Here is a 17,739-nt window from a genome sequence, read left to right on the forward strand (position 1 = left end):
CAAAATCAGACAATCAGCTAGTTGCTTGAAAAAAACGACTAGAAGCAGGAAACCAGCTAACAGACCACCATATAATAATCCAAGCAAGAATTAAAGGGGTACCCTACATTATAACTCAGTTAACAGAGTAAAAATAATTTCAAACCAGCAACAGATCTCAGTAGCTGAAGGATATGGCAGGTAAGGAAGTGAGGGGTCAAAAAGAGCTCACAAGTTAGACACTGAATGGTATCAATAACCAAGATATACAGTGGCATGTAGTTGTGAATAAGTGAGTGCCTACAGATGTGTGTGAATGAAAAACAGGTTTGAAGGAAAATATATGGTGTTCATTTTATTTTTTATTCATTTATTTTTATTTTTTACAGGAACCTGCCCTGCCTCTGTGAGAAGGGGAGGATCCCTAACTTGGTGTTCATTTTAGACAGGCTGAGTTTTAAGTCCTATGTCATGGAGATGAAGATGCTCAGAAGAAACCAAAAATACAATAGAATGAGCGCAGAGGATGAGGAGGGGAAGAAAGTATCCAAGAGTCAAATGTGACTAGGGAGGAGCTGAAGTATTGAAGACACGTGAGATTACAAAGAGCACTATGAAGAGTAAAATAAAAAAGAGTCAATGACAGAGCCTGGGAGAGTTCCTGAGGGCAGGACAAAGGCCAAGAAGTCTTAAAACAAACAAACAAACAAAAAACCACTAATAACAATCTAAGAGAATAACAGTTTCAAAAAAAGAGGAATCATCAACTGTTAATTGTAGCAGAGGGCCAGTAAGAGTAATGCCGTTAATTTCTCAAGTCAGGGGCTGGGCACGGTGGCTCATGCCTGTAATCCCAGTACTTTGGGTGGCTGAGGCAGGTGGATCACCTGAGGTCAGGAGTTCAAGACCAGCCTGGACAACATGGCAAAACCCTATCTCTACTAAATATACAAAATTAGCCGGGTGTGGTGGCACAGCCTGTAGTCCCAGCTATTCGGGAGACTGAGATAGGAGAACTGCTTGAACCTGGGAGGCAGACGATGCAGTAAGCCAAGATTGCACCACTGTACTCCAGCCTGAGTAATACAATGCGAAACTCCGTCTCAAAAAAAAAAAAAAAAAAAAAAAAGTTTCAATAGAATGGTGAAAAGGAAAGGGAAAATACTGGGAATTAAGTGATGAACAAAAAGTGAAAAAGTAGCCACCACAATAATAGAAACCATTTCCCAAATTGTATCCCAGAGTTTTCCAAATGTACTGACCAAAGAATCTTTTCCTCACGTAGCATTCTTTGTTCTGGGGCTCTTCAAGTGTCAGAAAAGATTTAAACATGGAATGTTTATAAGTTAAGAGTATGTAACCAACATAGAGAAACAGACTGTATTGAAAAAGAGACACATGAAAGAACAAGTTGCTGGAAAAAATAAGGATGACTTTCAGCATGTAACAAACACCATTTGTCTGACACAGGAGGAAAAATAAGAATATTAATGAAAATGTAGATAGGCAGAAAGCTGATACATGAGGCAATTCTTTCTTTCTTTCTTTCTTTTTTTCTTTTTTAGAAAGAGGGTTTTTTTCGCTTTCGTTTTTTAAGAGGGTCTTGCTCTGTAACCCAGACTGGAGTGCAACAGTGCAATCATGTTTCACTGCAGCCTCAAATTCATGGGATTCTCTTGCCTCTGCCTCCTGAATAGCTCAGACTACAAGCACATGTCACCACACCCAGTTAATTATTATTTTTTGTTTTGTAGAGACAGGGGTCTCACTATGTTGCCCAGGTTGGTCTTGAACTTCAGAGCTCAAGTGAATCCTCCCGTCTCAGCCTCCCAAAGTGCTGGGATTACAAGAATGAGTTATCAAAGGCTGGGTGCGGTGGCTCACTCCTGTAATGCCAGCACTTTGGGAGGCCAAGGTGGGCAGATCACGAGGTCAGGAGATCCAGACCATACCAGCTAATATGGTGAAACTCCGTCTCTACTAAAAATACAAAAACAAAATTAGCCGGGCGTGGTGGCGGGCGCCTATAGTCCCAGCTACTCAGAAGGCTGAGGCAGGAGAATGGAGTGGACCCAGGAGGTGGAGTTTGCAGTGAGCCGAGATCACGCCACTGCACTCCAGCCTGGGTGACAGAGTGAGACTGTCTCAAAAAAAAAAAAAAGAAAGAAAGAAAAAAAAAAAAGAATAAGTTATCACACCCAGCCCACACTTCATTCTTTTTAAAATGTTTAAACTTTGTCACAGTAGACAGAACCACAATGAATTCCTAATGACCTTTATTCTCCCTTCTCTGAAGAATACAAAGTCATTATCCTAAAGTGATAGAGTAAGGGTTGAGTAGGTCTGAGAATATTAAAGATTTAGAGTATCAGCTAGAGAGAAGAGGAGGTCCAGGGTAAGATGGGTGTACAGAAAGTAATACATTTATAGAAAGGCCACTGCAGCTGCACCATAGCTCTGTAACTCTTCCAAGTCCCCAGGCACCCTATGTAGATAGCTTGAAGCTTCACCTTTACAAAGTCCAACCCATTGAATCAAAAGCCTACATTATCCCATTTCCTGGGGCCTAAGAGGTTACAAATCACCTGAAGTAATACCAAAACCCAGTGAGTAAAGATGGAAGTAAATCCAGTGAGTTTCCAAACCACCCTCCACCCCCGAGATCTTAAAAGAAGCAGTAACAAGCAACTAGAATTCACACGAGAATTTATAGGCCAAGAGATTTTAATGTGCGCATTCTTATAATTAAACACTTCTTATAAGAAATGCCATTTAATCACACAAGGGGAAAAAAGTAGCATCAAAAGAGATGCTGACAAGGAGACAATGAAATCAAATGGATCCCCTAACACATCCACAGTCCAACAGTTCTTATTCAATTGTATCACTTCATGGAATAAGCTAAAACAACAGTAATATTATAATTTATGATTCGCAACCACACAATTTTTAAAAGTCTGAGACAAAACTAGTGTGATTTTATTTAACGTGTCACTTAACCTGCAATACTATGAGATATTATCAAAATCATACATTTCCCAGACCCTTTCATTCAAGTTGAAATGTAAAATCACAGGAAAAAACACATTAAGTTGTCCCGTCAAAAAAGCATTTATTTTTCAAAACATTCAAGTGAGTTAGCATTTAAGTGTGAGCCATTAAAAGAGAGCAGTGTCACTGCCCCATTCTACACACACCACGATTTAAGCACATACGAATATAACTGCAGGCTGCACTCTAAACACACATAAACAAACACCAACTTTAGGAGATAAGCTGAGAAGGTAAAACTGGACAACGGACATTTATTTAGTATCTATTATGTGCTTGGAAATTTGAATCCTCACAACAATTCTATAGGACAGGTTATAAAATATTTCAACTCCAAGCATGGCATTTGAACTATGTGGTCATAGAACAAATAAAAAATCTTGAATTCACATACAGATTGGCCAGGTAAAGTGATGGGTAATCATCCAGTGATGGGTAAACATCCTAGGCAAAGACTAAAGGAAAGATCGAAGTGAATTTGCACTTAGGTGAAATGAAGTGTTTTTGATGTGGTGTCTCAGATGATCTTCCATTCACCATCTGCTTGGCATCTGGGCTGAGATAATGAAAAAAACATAAAACAGAGACGCCGGTCGGGTGTGGTCGCTCACGCCTGTCATCGCAGCACTTTGGGAGGCTGAGGCGGGCAGATAACAAGGTCAAGAGATTGAGAGATTGAGACCATCCTGGCCAACATAGTGAAACCCCATCTCTATTAAAAATACAAAAATCATCTGGGCGTGGTGCTGTGAGCCTGTAATCTCAGCTACTCAGGAAGCTGAAGCAAGAGAATCACTTGAACCTGGAAGGTGGAGGCTGCAGTGAGCCGAGATCACACCACTGCACTCCAGCCTGGCAACAGAGCAAGACTCCGTCTCAAAAAAAAAAAAAAACCACAAAGCAGAGATGCTTTCTCATTAAACAACACTATCAAGAGGTAATTAAGTCTATCACAAGGCTTACAAGATTGAAAAATAGCAAGAATACTTGGATAATGTTAAACTTTTTTTTTTTTTTTTAAAGATGGAAGATCTCTAATATTCAAAATAAGTAATTATCCTATGTACGAAATAAGTTGTGTGACATTAAAACTAAGCAGTGGTAACATATGGTGGCTATGAGCTCCAAAAAGTCTATGATTAATTTTTTTTAAATACAGAAAACCCAGACCCAGTGTGGTGGCTCACACCTGTAATCTCAGCACTTTGGGAGTGCTGAGGCGAGTGGGTCGCTTGAGTCCAGTAGTTCAAGACTAGCCTAGTCAATATGGCGAAATCCTGTCTCTACAAAAAATACAAAGAAAACCTGGCTGGGCACGGTGGCACATACCTGTAGTCTCAGCTACTTGGGAAGCTAAAGTGGGAAAACTGCTTAAGCCCAGGAGGTAGAGGCTGCAGTGGGCCATGAGGACACCACTGCACTCCTGCTTGGGTAACAGAGTGAGGCCCTGTCTCAATAAATAAATAAATGATATAGAAAAGTCTTAAATTACCACAAAATTACACATATTACCCAATAAAAGAAAATTAAGGTCAGGCATGGCCGCTCACACCTGTAATCCCAGCACTTTGGGAGGCCAGGAGTTTAAGAACAGCCTGGACAACATGGTGAAACCCTGTCCCTACCAAAAATAAATAAATAAATAAATAAATAGCCAGGCATGGTGGCACACACCTGTGGTCCCAGCTACTTGGGAGGCTGAAGAGGGAGCATCGCTTGAGCCTGGGAGGCAGAGGTTGCAGTGAGCCAAGATTGCACCACTGCACTCCAGCCTGGGCAACAGAGCGAGACCCCGTCTTGTGGGGGGAAGTAAGAAAGAAAGAAAGAAAATTAAACAGTAGCACTTAAAAACAGTAAAATACTGGGTTGGCGCAAAAGTATTTGTGGTTTTTGCATTAAAAGTAATGGCAAAACTGCAATTACTTTTTCACCAACCTAATACCTTCAGGATACAGAAATAAACACATGCTTAACCTCAAATATTTACAATCCAGTAGAAAAAGACAAACAGGCAAACAAATTTAATACAAAACAGAATGAAATAACTGTTAAACACCAAATACATTGGGAATAGTAAAGTTAAACAAATTGTGTGTATGTGTGTGTACATATATATATTCCATCCTGCCTGCTGTGTGGACAAGTAATCCTAGAGCCATCTCTTAAAGGAAAAAGAAGGAAGATTTGTTTTTCAGGCTCAGTTAACAATGGTTCAGAGAACTGACAATGTATTTTACATTTTATGTAATATAAAAGATCTCACATGGTTAGGATGTAATATATGCGGATGGATATGAAGAGACAGACCCAGATAGGTAGAAAAGATTAAATCCTTAAAAAATTGACAAAAATTATTCAGAAGCTGTTTATGTGTAAGGAATAAACAATCTCATATTTATTAAAAAGGAAAGAGGGGTAAGATAATGTAGACTTTTAAAAAGTAAGAATTAGAGGCAGATAATACAGCAGCAAAATGTCAAAATTTAGTACAGATCTTGGCTAGAATCGCAGCTCTACCACTAACTAGCATTAAGCTTTCCTAAGGCCCAATTCTGTTGTCAAATGGGGATAATATGTGATTATTGTTACAAAGACTTACTACAACAAATGTACACTGTTCAATATATTCTATTTTAATTAATGATTTGTCAAAGCACAGTAGTTTCCTTCTTACAATATGTGTTAGATTAAAAAAGTAATCCAGGGGAGAAAAGAAAAGTAAGTGGTAGAATGAAAGAGACGACAGGGAAGGAATATTTAGTCTCAGAGACCAGGAAGAGAATACCATAAACTGAAGAAGGAGTATATATAAGAGAAATATATGAGAAGCAGTAAATCTGGAAAACCAAAAATTAAACCATGTTTCTAGACTTTCCAGAGTTGTAGGGAGAGTGGCATATTTACCCATATGCAAAGATATCAGAGGCACAAAAAATCTGGGCCTTGAACTCATAAGACAATTCTAAAAGTAACATTTCAGAATCAATGGCATACAAGAAAAAGCAAAGAACAAGTGAACCAAGAACAGGAGCTCACAAGGAGCCAGGGACAAAACAAAGAGTGAAAAGTCCCAAGAGAGGCAGTTGTGGTTGTTTATGCCTATAATCCCAGTACTTTGGGAGGCTGAGGTGGAAGGATCACTTGAGGCCAGGAGTCTGAAATCAACCTAAGCAACACAGTGAGAACCCCCATCTCTTAAAAATATATATATATATTATTACTATTATTATTTTGAGATGGAGTCTTGTTCTGTTGCCCAGGGTGGAGTGCAGTGGCACCATCTCGGCTCACTGCAAGCTCTGCCTCCCAGGTTCACGCCATTCTCCTGCCTCAGCCTCCTGAGCAGCTGGGTCTACAGGCACACTCCACCATGCCCAGCTAATTTTTTTGTATTAAAAAAATTTTTTTTTGTTAAAAAGTGCAAAGAGAAAGAAATGTCATGGCCAGTACAGTGGTTCACACCTGTGATCCCAACACTTTGGGGGGCCAAGGCAGGAAGATAGCCTGAGTCCAGGAGTTCGAGACCAGCCTGAGCAACATGGTAAGACCCCATCTTTACAAAAAGTAAAAAAAAAAAAAAAAATTAGCTGGGTGTGGTGATATGCGCCTGCAGTCCTGGCTACTCAAGAGACTGAGACAGGAGGATGGCTTGAGCACAGAAGGTCAAGACTATGAGGTAAGCCATGATCGCATTACTGCACTCCAACCTGGGTGACAGAGAGAGACCCTGTCTCAAAAAAAAAAAAAAAAAAAAAAACAGAGAGAGAGAGAGAAAGAGTTTCATGATAAAAAAAAAAGAAAGAAAAGTAGCCAGCAATATTAAGTGCTCAATAAAACTGCTGGATTTGGCAATTATGGAGATCCCTGGAAAAACTCTGAGAGCAGTTTCAATAAAATTTTGGTAACACCAGTTCGCAGACATTTAAGGAGTAAATGGGTGGTAAGGAAATTTAGAGAAAAGAGTAGAAACTATTCCAAAGGTTCCCAACTGGGGACTTTACAAACATATTAATGGAGATCAGCTGGGTCTTATCAATGTTTCAAACAGCCATATGAAGAATAAATTTACCCTCTACAAACCTACAAAAGATTAAGAAAAATTTTAAGCTTCTCTGTTTCTCTAATTAGCAGCTCCATACATGTATTTTTCAAATGTATCACTATGTAATAAACGCCATGTTTGACAGACAGGCTCCTTCGTATCATAAAATCTTTGGTAAAAATGAGTTAAAAGATCACTAAGTAATAAAGGGTAGGGAATCACGGGCCTCTTGAAAGAAATCCAGCACTGAAGAGAATAAATGCAATATGAATGACTGCATTCCATCAGAGCTCAGAAACTCAGACAAAGGTTTTGTTAAGTTTCTTGTTAGTTGGTTTGCTGGTTTTCCTTTGTTTTCAGAAGCAGAAAAAGACTAAGACGTTAGGTCAAGATTAAGAAATGAACATAAAGAAATGTTTAAAGTTCCAGAAAGAAAAGTAGTTAAATGGCACTGAGGAAAAAGATGAAGCACAAAGAAAACTGACAGAGCTTACAAATGCTGCAGCGTCATGCGTAAGTTACAGCCTGTGTCTAGACAAATATGGATGCATTCTCATCCTCAAAAAAAGCTGTCCTGCAGAAATTCAGTTAACCAGTTAGATAATTAAACCAACTGTAGCTACTAGAGCTACAGCACATGGAAGTAAAGAGATTCTGAGTCTGACAAACATGGACTCAAATTTCTGCTCCTCTACTAACTGTTTAACCTTAAAGCTACTTAGCTTCTCTGAAGATGTTTCTTCATCTAGCAGTAACATCTACCCCATAAGCTATTAGCAATACTAAAAGACAATACACGTAAAAAGCTTAGCACAGTGCCTGGCACAAGACAACCATTTAAGAAACACAGCCATAATTATTAACATAAAAGATGTTAAAACATTTTTCTGACCCTAGGATTGAGAGGACCTAAGATTTAAGGAAACAAATGGAACGGGAAAGATGAATATGCTCCTGACAAAATTCTTTCAACTAATATATGTCGAAAACACAAAACGATATTAAAAATAATTTCTAATCACACAAAAGGAAAAAAATGATATGGAATTGATTTATGTTATTTTTCTCTTACAAGAAAAAGATAAAAACTTCAATACAAAAATGTGGAACAACATACTCTTTGCTTTGTATAAACTATTCCAGACCCCCCAGTTTAGGAACCCACACAGACAGTAATGGAGATGAGATGGGTATTTTTCAGTACTTCAACATGTGCCTGGTAAAGTGAAGCATTTTAGAGACTGTAAAGTTCTAAATTTGGGGTACAGCATTCCTTATGTCCTTAAAGGAAAAGAACTACCTGAAGTATAAAATAACAGTATTTGAAAGATTCGGATAACACCAATTCAATATTTCACACATTAATGCAAATCTATTACCATTTTAATTATAAATAAAACATAACTATAACCATCCTAAAGATTTTTCAAGCTATTCTAAAAAACAAAGTACCTCAGAACTGCCACCAGGATAATGGGGGCAGTTGTGGAGAGGTCGAGTGGCTACACTTCTGCATTGGTAAGTATTTGACTCCCACAACCTACAAGTAATTCCAGTTTCACTTGTATCTGCTCTTAAATAGTTGGAGTCCAATTTTTTTTTTCAGACCTTCTTTTTTAAACTAAAAAATAATTGTAACAACCCATATCAAAAATCTCTCCACTACTGATATCAAAGACAAGCAAATTCAGTTAAAAAAAACTATATTGTTATTCATAATTGACATAGTCAAAACTTTCCAATGAAATCTGAAGCATATGGTTACATGAAACTCCCACCTTTTCTTATCTTTAGAAAATATTACCAAAATATCAGTTGGAGCAAATACCACATTTTGCAATATTTACTTTTGGAATAATTTATTTATTCCTATGCCCAAGGCAATACAGATACTACTAATGTATCAATGTTAAACAGAACAAAATACTGTGGAACCTATTTATAATATAAGGTTGGAAACAGAAATAAACCAAGTTGTTATCTTTGTTACGTTTTCTGCGTATGGTATGCACATGTGGGATTATAAACTTTGCCTCGGGATATATTTTAAATGCAAGTTTCGGAGGAAAGACATTTTACCTTTGGCTAAATTGAAATTTGGTTAATAAAACTATATTACAGAATAATTATCAATTTTTCAAAAATGGGAATACAATTATAATCCATATTAAAATGGCATATAAAGTTTTTGTTGGTACTTCAAAATCTTATATAGAAGCTACCTGAGTTTTAAATTTTCATTTGCATTATTCAATATTGACAATAAAGGTAGAGTCAAAGATGGAATGTATTTGTAATGACTCTATGACAACATACTACTGAAGTTAGTTTTAGAGCAACTCTTGACAAGTTTGTTTACATATAATTTTTGTTTCCTAGTAAAAATGTTAAAAAGACAACATACGAAGCATCTTGTTCTTCAGATTCCAAATAAACCTGACTCTGTGTAATAAATTTTATATGACTCTTTTTTTTTTTTTGAGACAGAGTCTCGCTCCGTTGCCCAGGCTGGAGTGGGTGCAATGGTGCAGTCTCGGCTTGCTGCAACCTCCGCCTCCTGGGTTCAAGCTATTCTCCTGCCTCGGCCTCCCGAGTAGCTGGGATTATAGGCACTCGTCACTACGCCTGGCTAAAAAAATTTTTTTCTCTTTTGTATATTTGTGGAGACAGAGTTTCACCATGTTGGCCAGGCTGGTCTTGAACTCCTGACCTCAGGTGATACACCTCCCTCAGCCTCCCAAAATGCTGGGATTACAGGCATGCACCACCATGCCCGGCCTTATATGACTCTTGAATGTAGTCCTATCCTGAATAACTCTTGGGTATTAAAAATAATTGAACTCAAGTATTAATAAAATTGAAAAAGGAAAAACTAAATTTAACTAAAAATAGTAAAATAATCGGCCAGGAGTGGTGGTTCATGCCTGTAATCCCAGCATTTTGGGAGGCCACGGCAGGCAGATCACCTGAGTTCAGGAGTTCGAGACCAGCCTAGCCAACATGGCAAGACCCCATCTCTAATAAAATTACAAAAAATTAGCCAGGCGTGGTGGTGTGTACCTACAGTCCCAGCTACTTGAGAGGCTGAGGCACGATATCTTGAACCTGGGAGGCGGAGGTTGCAGTGAGCTGACATGGCGTCACTGCCCTCCAGCCTCGGGCACAGAGCGAGAGTCTGTCTCAAAAAACAAAAAACAAACAAACAAAAAAGTAAAATATTCTACAAAGAGGAAAAGCTCAAAAAGCCACCAAGAAAAAATCATTTAGTTGGTTTTAGTATACTAAAAATCATTTAGTATAAGGGGTCACTAACCTTATACTCTGATTAGAAATTTTTTAAATTACCTAAGTATATCAGCTAAGTCATCCAATCCTTTCACACCCACCACCCCAAACAGACACAGAAAGCAGCCAAGATATTCACTTTCAAGAAATGTCTAATAAAAATTATTTTTACCTGTAAATTGTTTTCTGTGACTCTGTTCCACCAAACCATATTGATGGGTACTCCTGATTTACACCTGTCAGCAAGGCAGCCAATAGGGTTCTTTGCTTTTCGTGCCTTTGATCCCATCGGAACTAGCCTCTCCTCCAGCATCCCCAGGCGATACTTCCTTGGCTAGGAAAAAGAAGGAAAGAAACCAGGCCACTCCTAACATCCCCCACACTAATCTAAACTAACATAACTAACATATAGAGGATCCTGGGAACGGTGGAATAGGAAACAAGTTTCTAAAACACTCCTTGTAATATCCTTACCACCACCCACAATCTCCCACCCCAGTATCAAACCCACATCTCCAAAATAACCCACAGTCCTAATGGGCTAAAGAATATTATATAAAGCAACACATGTTTTTAGAAAAATACATTTTAATCTGATTGTATACAACTTTACTTAATGAACAGAAATCCAACTTATCAGCAAAGAAAAATGCTTTGCAAAATTTTTTCTACTGTCACTTACCTATTCTCACTGCAATACAAAGAAATGGTTTCAAGTGTAGAGAATATAGATTTTTTTTTTAAGTTCACCAAACTACAACTTTTTCAGCTCCCCATCTTGTTACTTTATTTCCAATTGAGAACTAATTTAAAAAGCAGTTGATTCCTAATAAATTGATTTTTTGAAAATTTTAATTCTATGCACATTAGACTTGAATATAAGTCACTCTACCTTAAATAGGCATTCAACCTAAAGCAGTCAATGAAAAAAAAAACACTCAGACTAAAAAACAACAACAACAAAACAGTAACACAAATTTAACTGGTCTTTTAAATCTCAATTATATGAACAGATTGATAATGAATAAATTATTCAATAAAATCATAAATTATTTGCCTAACATTGTAAGAAAATTAATAAACCATCTTAATAGCGGTTAGCAGGACTTTCATTCATGAAAATCAGTTATTGTTTCCACCATCTTACTTCTCTTAATTACAGCAAATTTGCACTACACTGCATCTTTAAGGAAAATTTATATATATTTTTTTCCCTTCAGAAAATACTAACTCATGCTTGGGAAGGTAACTAATTTAAACTCTGAAATAAGAAAATATATGTTTACTCATTGCTCTGTCATGAGGTATAAGACTGCTGAAACCAAGAGCTAAAATTAAGTTTCTTCAAAAAAAGATGCTGGTCAGGCACGGTGGCTCATGCCCGTAATCCCGGCACTTCGAAGGCTGAGGCACGAGGATCACTTGAGCCCAGGAGCTCCACAACAGCCTGAAGCATTGCAAGACCCTGTCTCTATTAAAAAAAAAAAAAAGGCCGGGCGCGGTGGCTCAAGCCTGTAATGCCAGCACTTTGGGAGGCCGAGACGGGCGGATCACGAGGTCAGGAGATCGAGACCATCCTGCCTAACACGGTGAAACCCCGTCTCTACTAAAAAATATAAAAAATTAGCCGGGCGAGGTGGCGGGCGCCTGTAGTCCCAGCTACTCGGGAGGCTGAGGCAGGAGAATGGCGGGAACCCGGGAGGCGGAGCTTGCAGTGAGCTGAGATCCGGCCACAGCACTCTAGCCTGGGCGACAGAGCGAGACTCCGTCTCAAAAAAAAAAAAAAAAAAAAAAACCATATCCAGTCAACTATATTAATTATGTTTTCTAGTACAAAGAGAACCAATTTGAAAAAGACATAATTTCCAAATTTCAAAAGTCTTGCAAATAATGCCTATGTGAATTATTCCATGCAAATTAGATTATCCATTCCACAAGCATGCATCTGCTATATAGTCTTTGATTTAAAGAGGACAAGGCCGGGCGCAGCGGCTCATGCCTGTAATCCCAGCACTTTGGGAGGCCGAGGTGGTGGATTACTTGAGGTCAGGAGTTCAAGACCAGCCTAGCCAACACGGTGAAACCTCATCTTTACTAGAAGTACAAAAATTAGCCAAGCTTGGTGGCATATGTCTGTAATCCCAGCTCCTCGAGAGACTGAGGCAGAAAAATCACTCGAACCTGGGAGGCAAAGGTTGCAATAAGCCGAGATCATGCCACTGCACTCCAGCCTGGGCCACAGAATGAGACTCCGTCTCAAATCAAAACAAAACAAAACAAAACAAAAAAACAAAAAAAACCAAGGACAAAAATAACTTAACTTGCACTGAAAAAGGTAACTGGATTGCCTACCTACTCAATAAATATGGCAGTGGACAGAGTTTTATTTCTTTTCGCTTTCTGAGACAGTGTCTCATTCTGTCACCCAGGCTGGAATGCAGTGGTGCAATCACAGCTCAGTGGCAACCTCTGCTTCGGGGGCTCAAGCGACCCTGCCACCTCAACCTCCCAAGTAGCCAGGACTACAGGCATGTGCCACCATGCAAGGCTAATTTTTGTATTTTTAGTAGAGATGGGGTTTCACCATGTTGCCCAGGCTGGTCTGGAACTCCTGGACTCAAGCCATCCACCACCTCCCAAAGTGTTGAGGTTACAGGCATGAGCCACCACGTCAGCCCAGTGGACATAGTTTTATGAAACTAACGTACTTCCACCTTTATGCAATCTTGAACCAATCTATTTATTCTCTATGTCTATAGCATAGGGAACATTTTTTCTTTTTATTTGCTATCACACTTTACAAAAGCCACAGAGGGAACTTCTGTGAATGAGAATAAGTATGTACCCTAGTGATTCATGCCATGGAACCACATTATAAGCGAAAGAATTTTAAAGCAAGTTATTTCTAGTAACTTAATTCCTTGGAAAGAGTATAAGAATTAAATTGTACATTTTTGTGTTCAAACAGAAAACTATAAGGCTTTGACATACAGTAAGAATAACATAACCCTAATTAGACATTCACTACTTTAAAATTTATATTTGGCCAGGAAAGGTGGCTCACGCCTGTAATCCTAGCACATTGGGAGGCGGAGATGGGCAGATTGCCTGAGCTCAGGAGTTCAAGACCAGCCTGGGCAACACGGTGAAACATCGTCTATACTAAAATACAAAAGAAATTAGCCATGCGTAGCGGTGTGCACCTGCAGTCCCAACTACCTGGGAGGCTGAGGCAGGAGAACTGCTTGAACTCAGAAAGCAGAGGTTGCAGTGAGCCGAGATCACGCCACTGCACTCCAGCAAGACTCCATCTCTACCCAAAAAAAAAAATATATATATATATATATATATATATATGAAAATTTCTGAGCTACAGATTAACCTTGTTCTATCAGGAAAGTTCAACATATCAAATGTTTACTTCATCAAAATCTCAGGTTGTCAAATGATTTATACATGGACACCTAAATTCCAGATCATATATCTGAATGCATGAAAATTATTTTAAAAGGTCTTCTGTAATTCAGATGCTTCACAAAATCAGATGTACTTTCTTTCTTTTTTCTTTTTTTTGAGACAGAGTATCTCTTTTTTTTTTTGAGACTCCATCACCCAGACTGGAGTGCAGTGATGTAATCTCAGCTCACTGCAACCTCCACCTTCCTAGTTCAGGTGATTCTCCTGCCTCAGTCTCCTGAGTAGCTGGGATTACAGGCACCTGCCACCATGCCTGGCTAATTTTTCTATTTTTATTAGAGATGGGGTTTCACCATGTTGGCCAGGCTGGTCTCGAACTCCTAACCTCAGGTGATCCACCTGCCTCGGCCTCCCAAAGTGCTGGGATTACAGGCATGAGCCACCGCACTGGGCCTCAGATGTACTTTTGACACAGTTATTACAGTCAATACAATTCACTTTCTATTCAGTAGCCCAGTAAACAACATTGAAAAAAAAAAAAAAAAAAAGTTGTTGTTCTTTGGTTTTTGTTTCTTGGGTTTTTTTTTTTTTTAGTCAGGGTCTGACTCCCAGGCTGAAGTGCAGTGGTGCAATCTCAGGTCGCTGCAACCTCTACCTCCCGGGCTCAAGGGATCCTCCCACCTCAGCCTCCGGAGAAGCTGGGACTACAGGCATGTACCACTACGCCCAGCTAATTTTTGTATTTTTTGTAGAGATGGGGGTCTCTGTATGTTGCCCAAGCTGGTCTCAAACTCCTGGGCTTCAATGATCCGCCTGCCTTGGCCTTCCAAAGTGCTGGGATTACAGGTGTGAACCACGTGCCCATTCCCAAAAAAGGTTTTAAAAACATCTGATGTATCATCCTCCCTCCTTAACTGCACTCATTAAATAATTAACATTTCTTCATTTCAAAAAGGGAATTCATCACTCCTATCCTTCCTTCCACTCCATGCCCCAAAACCCTTAACTAGCCTAAAGCCTCTCCTTAGGTAGAAGAGATCTCTAAACATGTGCCATTATAAACTCTAAATTTTTTGAATAAATAGCCAGAGATTAAACTCTAATCCAAAAGTAAAATCTTCTCTGTGTAACTAAATGAAAAGATACTAAGGCAAGCTTGTCCAACTAGAGGCCCAGGATGACTGTGAATGCGGCCCAACAAGAATTTGTAAACTTTCTTGAAACATTATGAGATTATTTTGCCATTTTTTTAAAAGCTCATCAGCTATCATTAGTGTCAGTGTATTTTATGTGTGACTCAAGACAATTCTTCCAATGTGGCCCAAGGAAGCTAAAAAATTGGACACCCTTGCCCTAAGGTATCAATACTATTTAATGTACCATTATAAGCAACAGAATACAAAATAACATCTGAAAAGAGATGGCAGCAATGTAAAACATTATGGTGAGGCAAAAGATTATATAGGAAGGTTTCATTGCTTAGAACATAAATATAACAATATTTCATCTATAAGCTAACTTCCAAATTACTAATTACTCCTTGAAGAAAAAATGTACTTTCAACTAAACATCTGAGAACCTAATTTGTATCAGGAACTCTTCTAAGTATTTGGAATACAATACACACCTTTGGCTGAAGACAGAATACAGGCTAGGATGTAACAGAAATGTAAACAAACCACAACCCACTGTGATATAATAATGCCTAAGTAATCACGTACAAATACAGCAGAAACAAAGCTGGCTTCACAGAGAAAGTGAACACCTGAGTAAAGTTCTGAAGGAAAAACAAATGTGCCTAGATAGGAAAATATGAGAGATGTAAGTATATAGAATAGGCTAGGGGAAAAGTATGTATAGAGATATGGTGGTGTTTAGAACAAATCACAAGTATTCAGTTCACCATTAGCAGAGGGTCAAGTTTGAGAACAAAAGATGAAGCCTGAATACAATTTTTAAAAAGTATTGGTCAGGCACGGTGGCTCACGTCTGTAATCCTAGCACTTTGGGAGGCTGAGGCGAACAGATCACGAGATCAGAAATTAGAGAACAGCCTGGCCAACATGGTGAAACCCTATCTCTACTAAAAATACAAAAATTAGCCGGTGTGGTGGTGCGTGCCTGTAATCCCAGCTACTCAGGAGGCTGAGGCAGGAGAATCTCTTGAATCCAGGAGGCGGAGGCTGCAGTGAGCCAAGATGGCACCACTGCACTCCAGCCTGGGTGACACAGTGAGACTCTGTCTCAAAAAAAACAAACAAACAAAAAAAAGTATTGTTTTAGTGCCAAGCACAATGGCTCATGCTTGTAATCCCAGCACTTTGGGAGGCTGAGATGGGAGGACTGTTTGAGCCGAGTTCAAGATCAGCCTGGGCAACACAGTGGGACCTCATCTCTACAAAAAATGAAAAAAGGAGCCGGGCATGGTGGCCCATGCCTATAGTCCCAGCAACTTTGGAGGCTGAGGTGGGAGCATCACAAGCCCAGGAGGTCAAGGCTGCAATGACATGAGGTCTCATGTCTCAAAAAACATTAAAATAAAAATAAATAAGTAAATAAAAACATATTGTTTCCTATACTAAGTAAGGAATTTGAGGATCATTCCCTGGGGAAAGAAAAAATGATAAAATCAGATTTGCATTTTAGAAAGGAATGTCTGTGGCAGTGTGGAGGAAGAACTGGGGAAGACGGAGTAAAAATGGAAATAGGTAGACAAATCAGTGGACTCTGGCAGTAGTCTAGGTTAGGGTTTCTCAACATCAGCACTATTGACTTTGGGTAATTCTTTCTTGTGGGGGGCTGTCTTGTGCATTGTAGGATGTTTAGCAGCATCTCTGTCCTCCCACTAAATACCACTAAGCACCAACTATCCAGCTGTAACAACCAAAAATGTCTCCAGATATTACCAAATGTTCTCTGGGGGTAAAAAGACACAACTGCCCTGGCTACGAATCACTAGTCGAGAGAGGAGGAGATGAACTTGAGGCAATAACAAGAGAAATAGAGAACTAGTGAAGGCTTACTTGTGGAAACATCTGGTAGGTTAAAAACAACTATTGGTGATTAATTGGAAGCAGGTGCTAAGGGAAAGGAAGAGTTTAAAGAGAAGATGAGAAAATAAACAGGGCAAACACAATTTTAAGGGAAATGTTTATTTACTATTTCAGTTCTTTAAGATCCAAGCCCCTCCTTCAGAGCAAACAAAAGCGAACAACTCCTCTTCCCTTCCGAGCTTCTAGAAATCCTCACCTAGACCAACTTTTAAGAACACAGTGATCCCCCAAAACACGCAAATTCCCTTATGGATCCTCTATTCTTGATAGCCTGACCAGTTCCACCTTGCTGGTTATTATGAAATAGAACCATTTGAAAATGCCGTGTCCTACTGAACGTGTAAGTTAACATTGTACAACAAAATTCCCAATCCCCTCGATGTGGTTTGGCTCTGTGTTCCCACCCAAATCTCACCTCAAATTACATGAATAATGCCCATGTGTTAAGGGAGTGACTGGATCATGGGAGTGGTTCCCCCGTGCTATTCTCGTGATAGTGAGTTCTCACGAGATCTGATGGTTTTATAAATGTTTGACAGCTCCTCCTTCACCCACGCTTCTCTCTCCTGCCACCCTGTGAGGAAGGTGCCTGCTTCCCCTTCCACCATGATTGTAAGTTTCCTGAGGCCTCTCAGCCATGTGGAACTGTGAGTCAATTAATCCTCTTTCCTTTATAAATTACCCAGTCTCGGGTATTTCTTTAGAGCAGTGTCAAAATGGACTAACACACCCCTTTTCCCGTGGTAAAACATCCAGCAGAGGCCAGGCACAGCAGCTCATACCTGTAATCCTAGCACTCTGGAAGGCCAAGGCAGGGGGACTGCTTGAGGCCAGGAGTTCAAGGACCAACCTGGGCACCATAGTGAGACCCACCCCATCTCTACCCCTGCCTCCTGCCAAAAATTTTTTTTA

General features: G+C 39.4%; 1 protein-coding gene across 4 annotated transcripts in view; it reads right to left on the reverse strand.

Moving 5' to 3' along the window:
* The window catches only part of PAN3 (poly(A) specific ribonuclease subunit PAN3), a 159,935-nt gene that overhangs the window by 89,489 nt on the left and 52,707 nt on the right, over window positions 1-17,739 (reverse strand). For 3 of the 4 annotated variants that reach the window (XR_004443106.1, XM_033236473.1, XM_033236464.1), the window contains exon 5: window positions 10,530-10,691. The exons of the other annotated variant lie outside the window; for it this stretch is intronic. Coding sequence is in view for 2 of the 3 variants with exons in the window: in XM_033236473.1 (XP_033092364.1) it covers window positions 10,530-10,691 (162 nt within the window). In the remaining variant the exon portion in view is untranslated. The remainder of the gene's footprint in view (window positions 1-10,529; window positions 10,692-17,739) is intronic. 4 annotated transcript variants of the gene reach the window in all.

This window comes from Trachypithecus francoisi, unplaced genomic scaffold, assembly GCF_009764315.1.
Source record: "Trachypithecus francoisi isolate TF-2019V2 unplaced genomic scaffold, Tfra_2.0 Contig01461, whole genome shotgun sequence".
NCBI classification, from domain to species: domain Eukaryota; kingdom Metazoa; phylum Chordata; class Mammalia; order Primates; family Cercopithecidae; genus Trachypithecus; species Trachypithecus francoisi.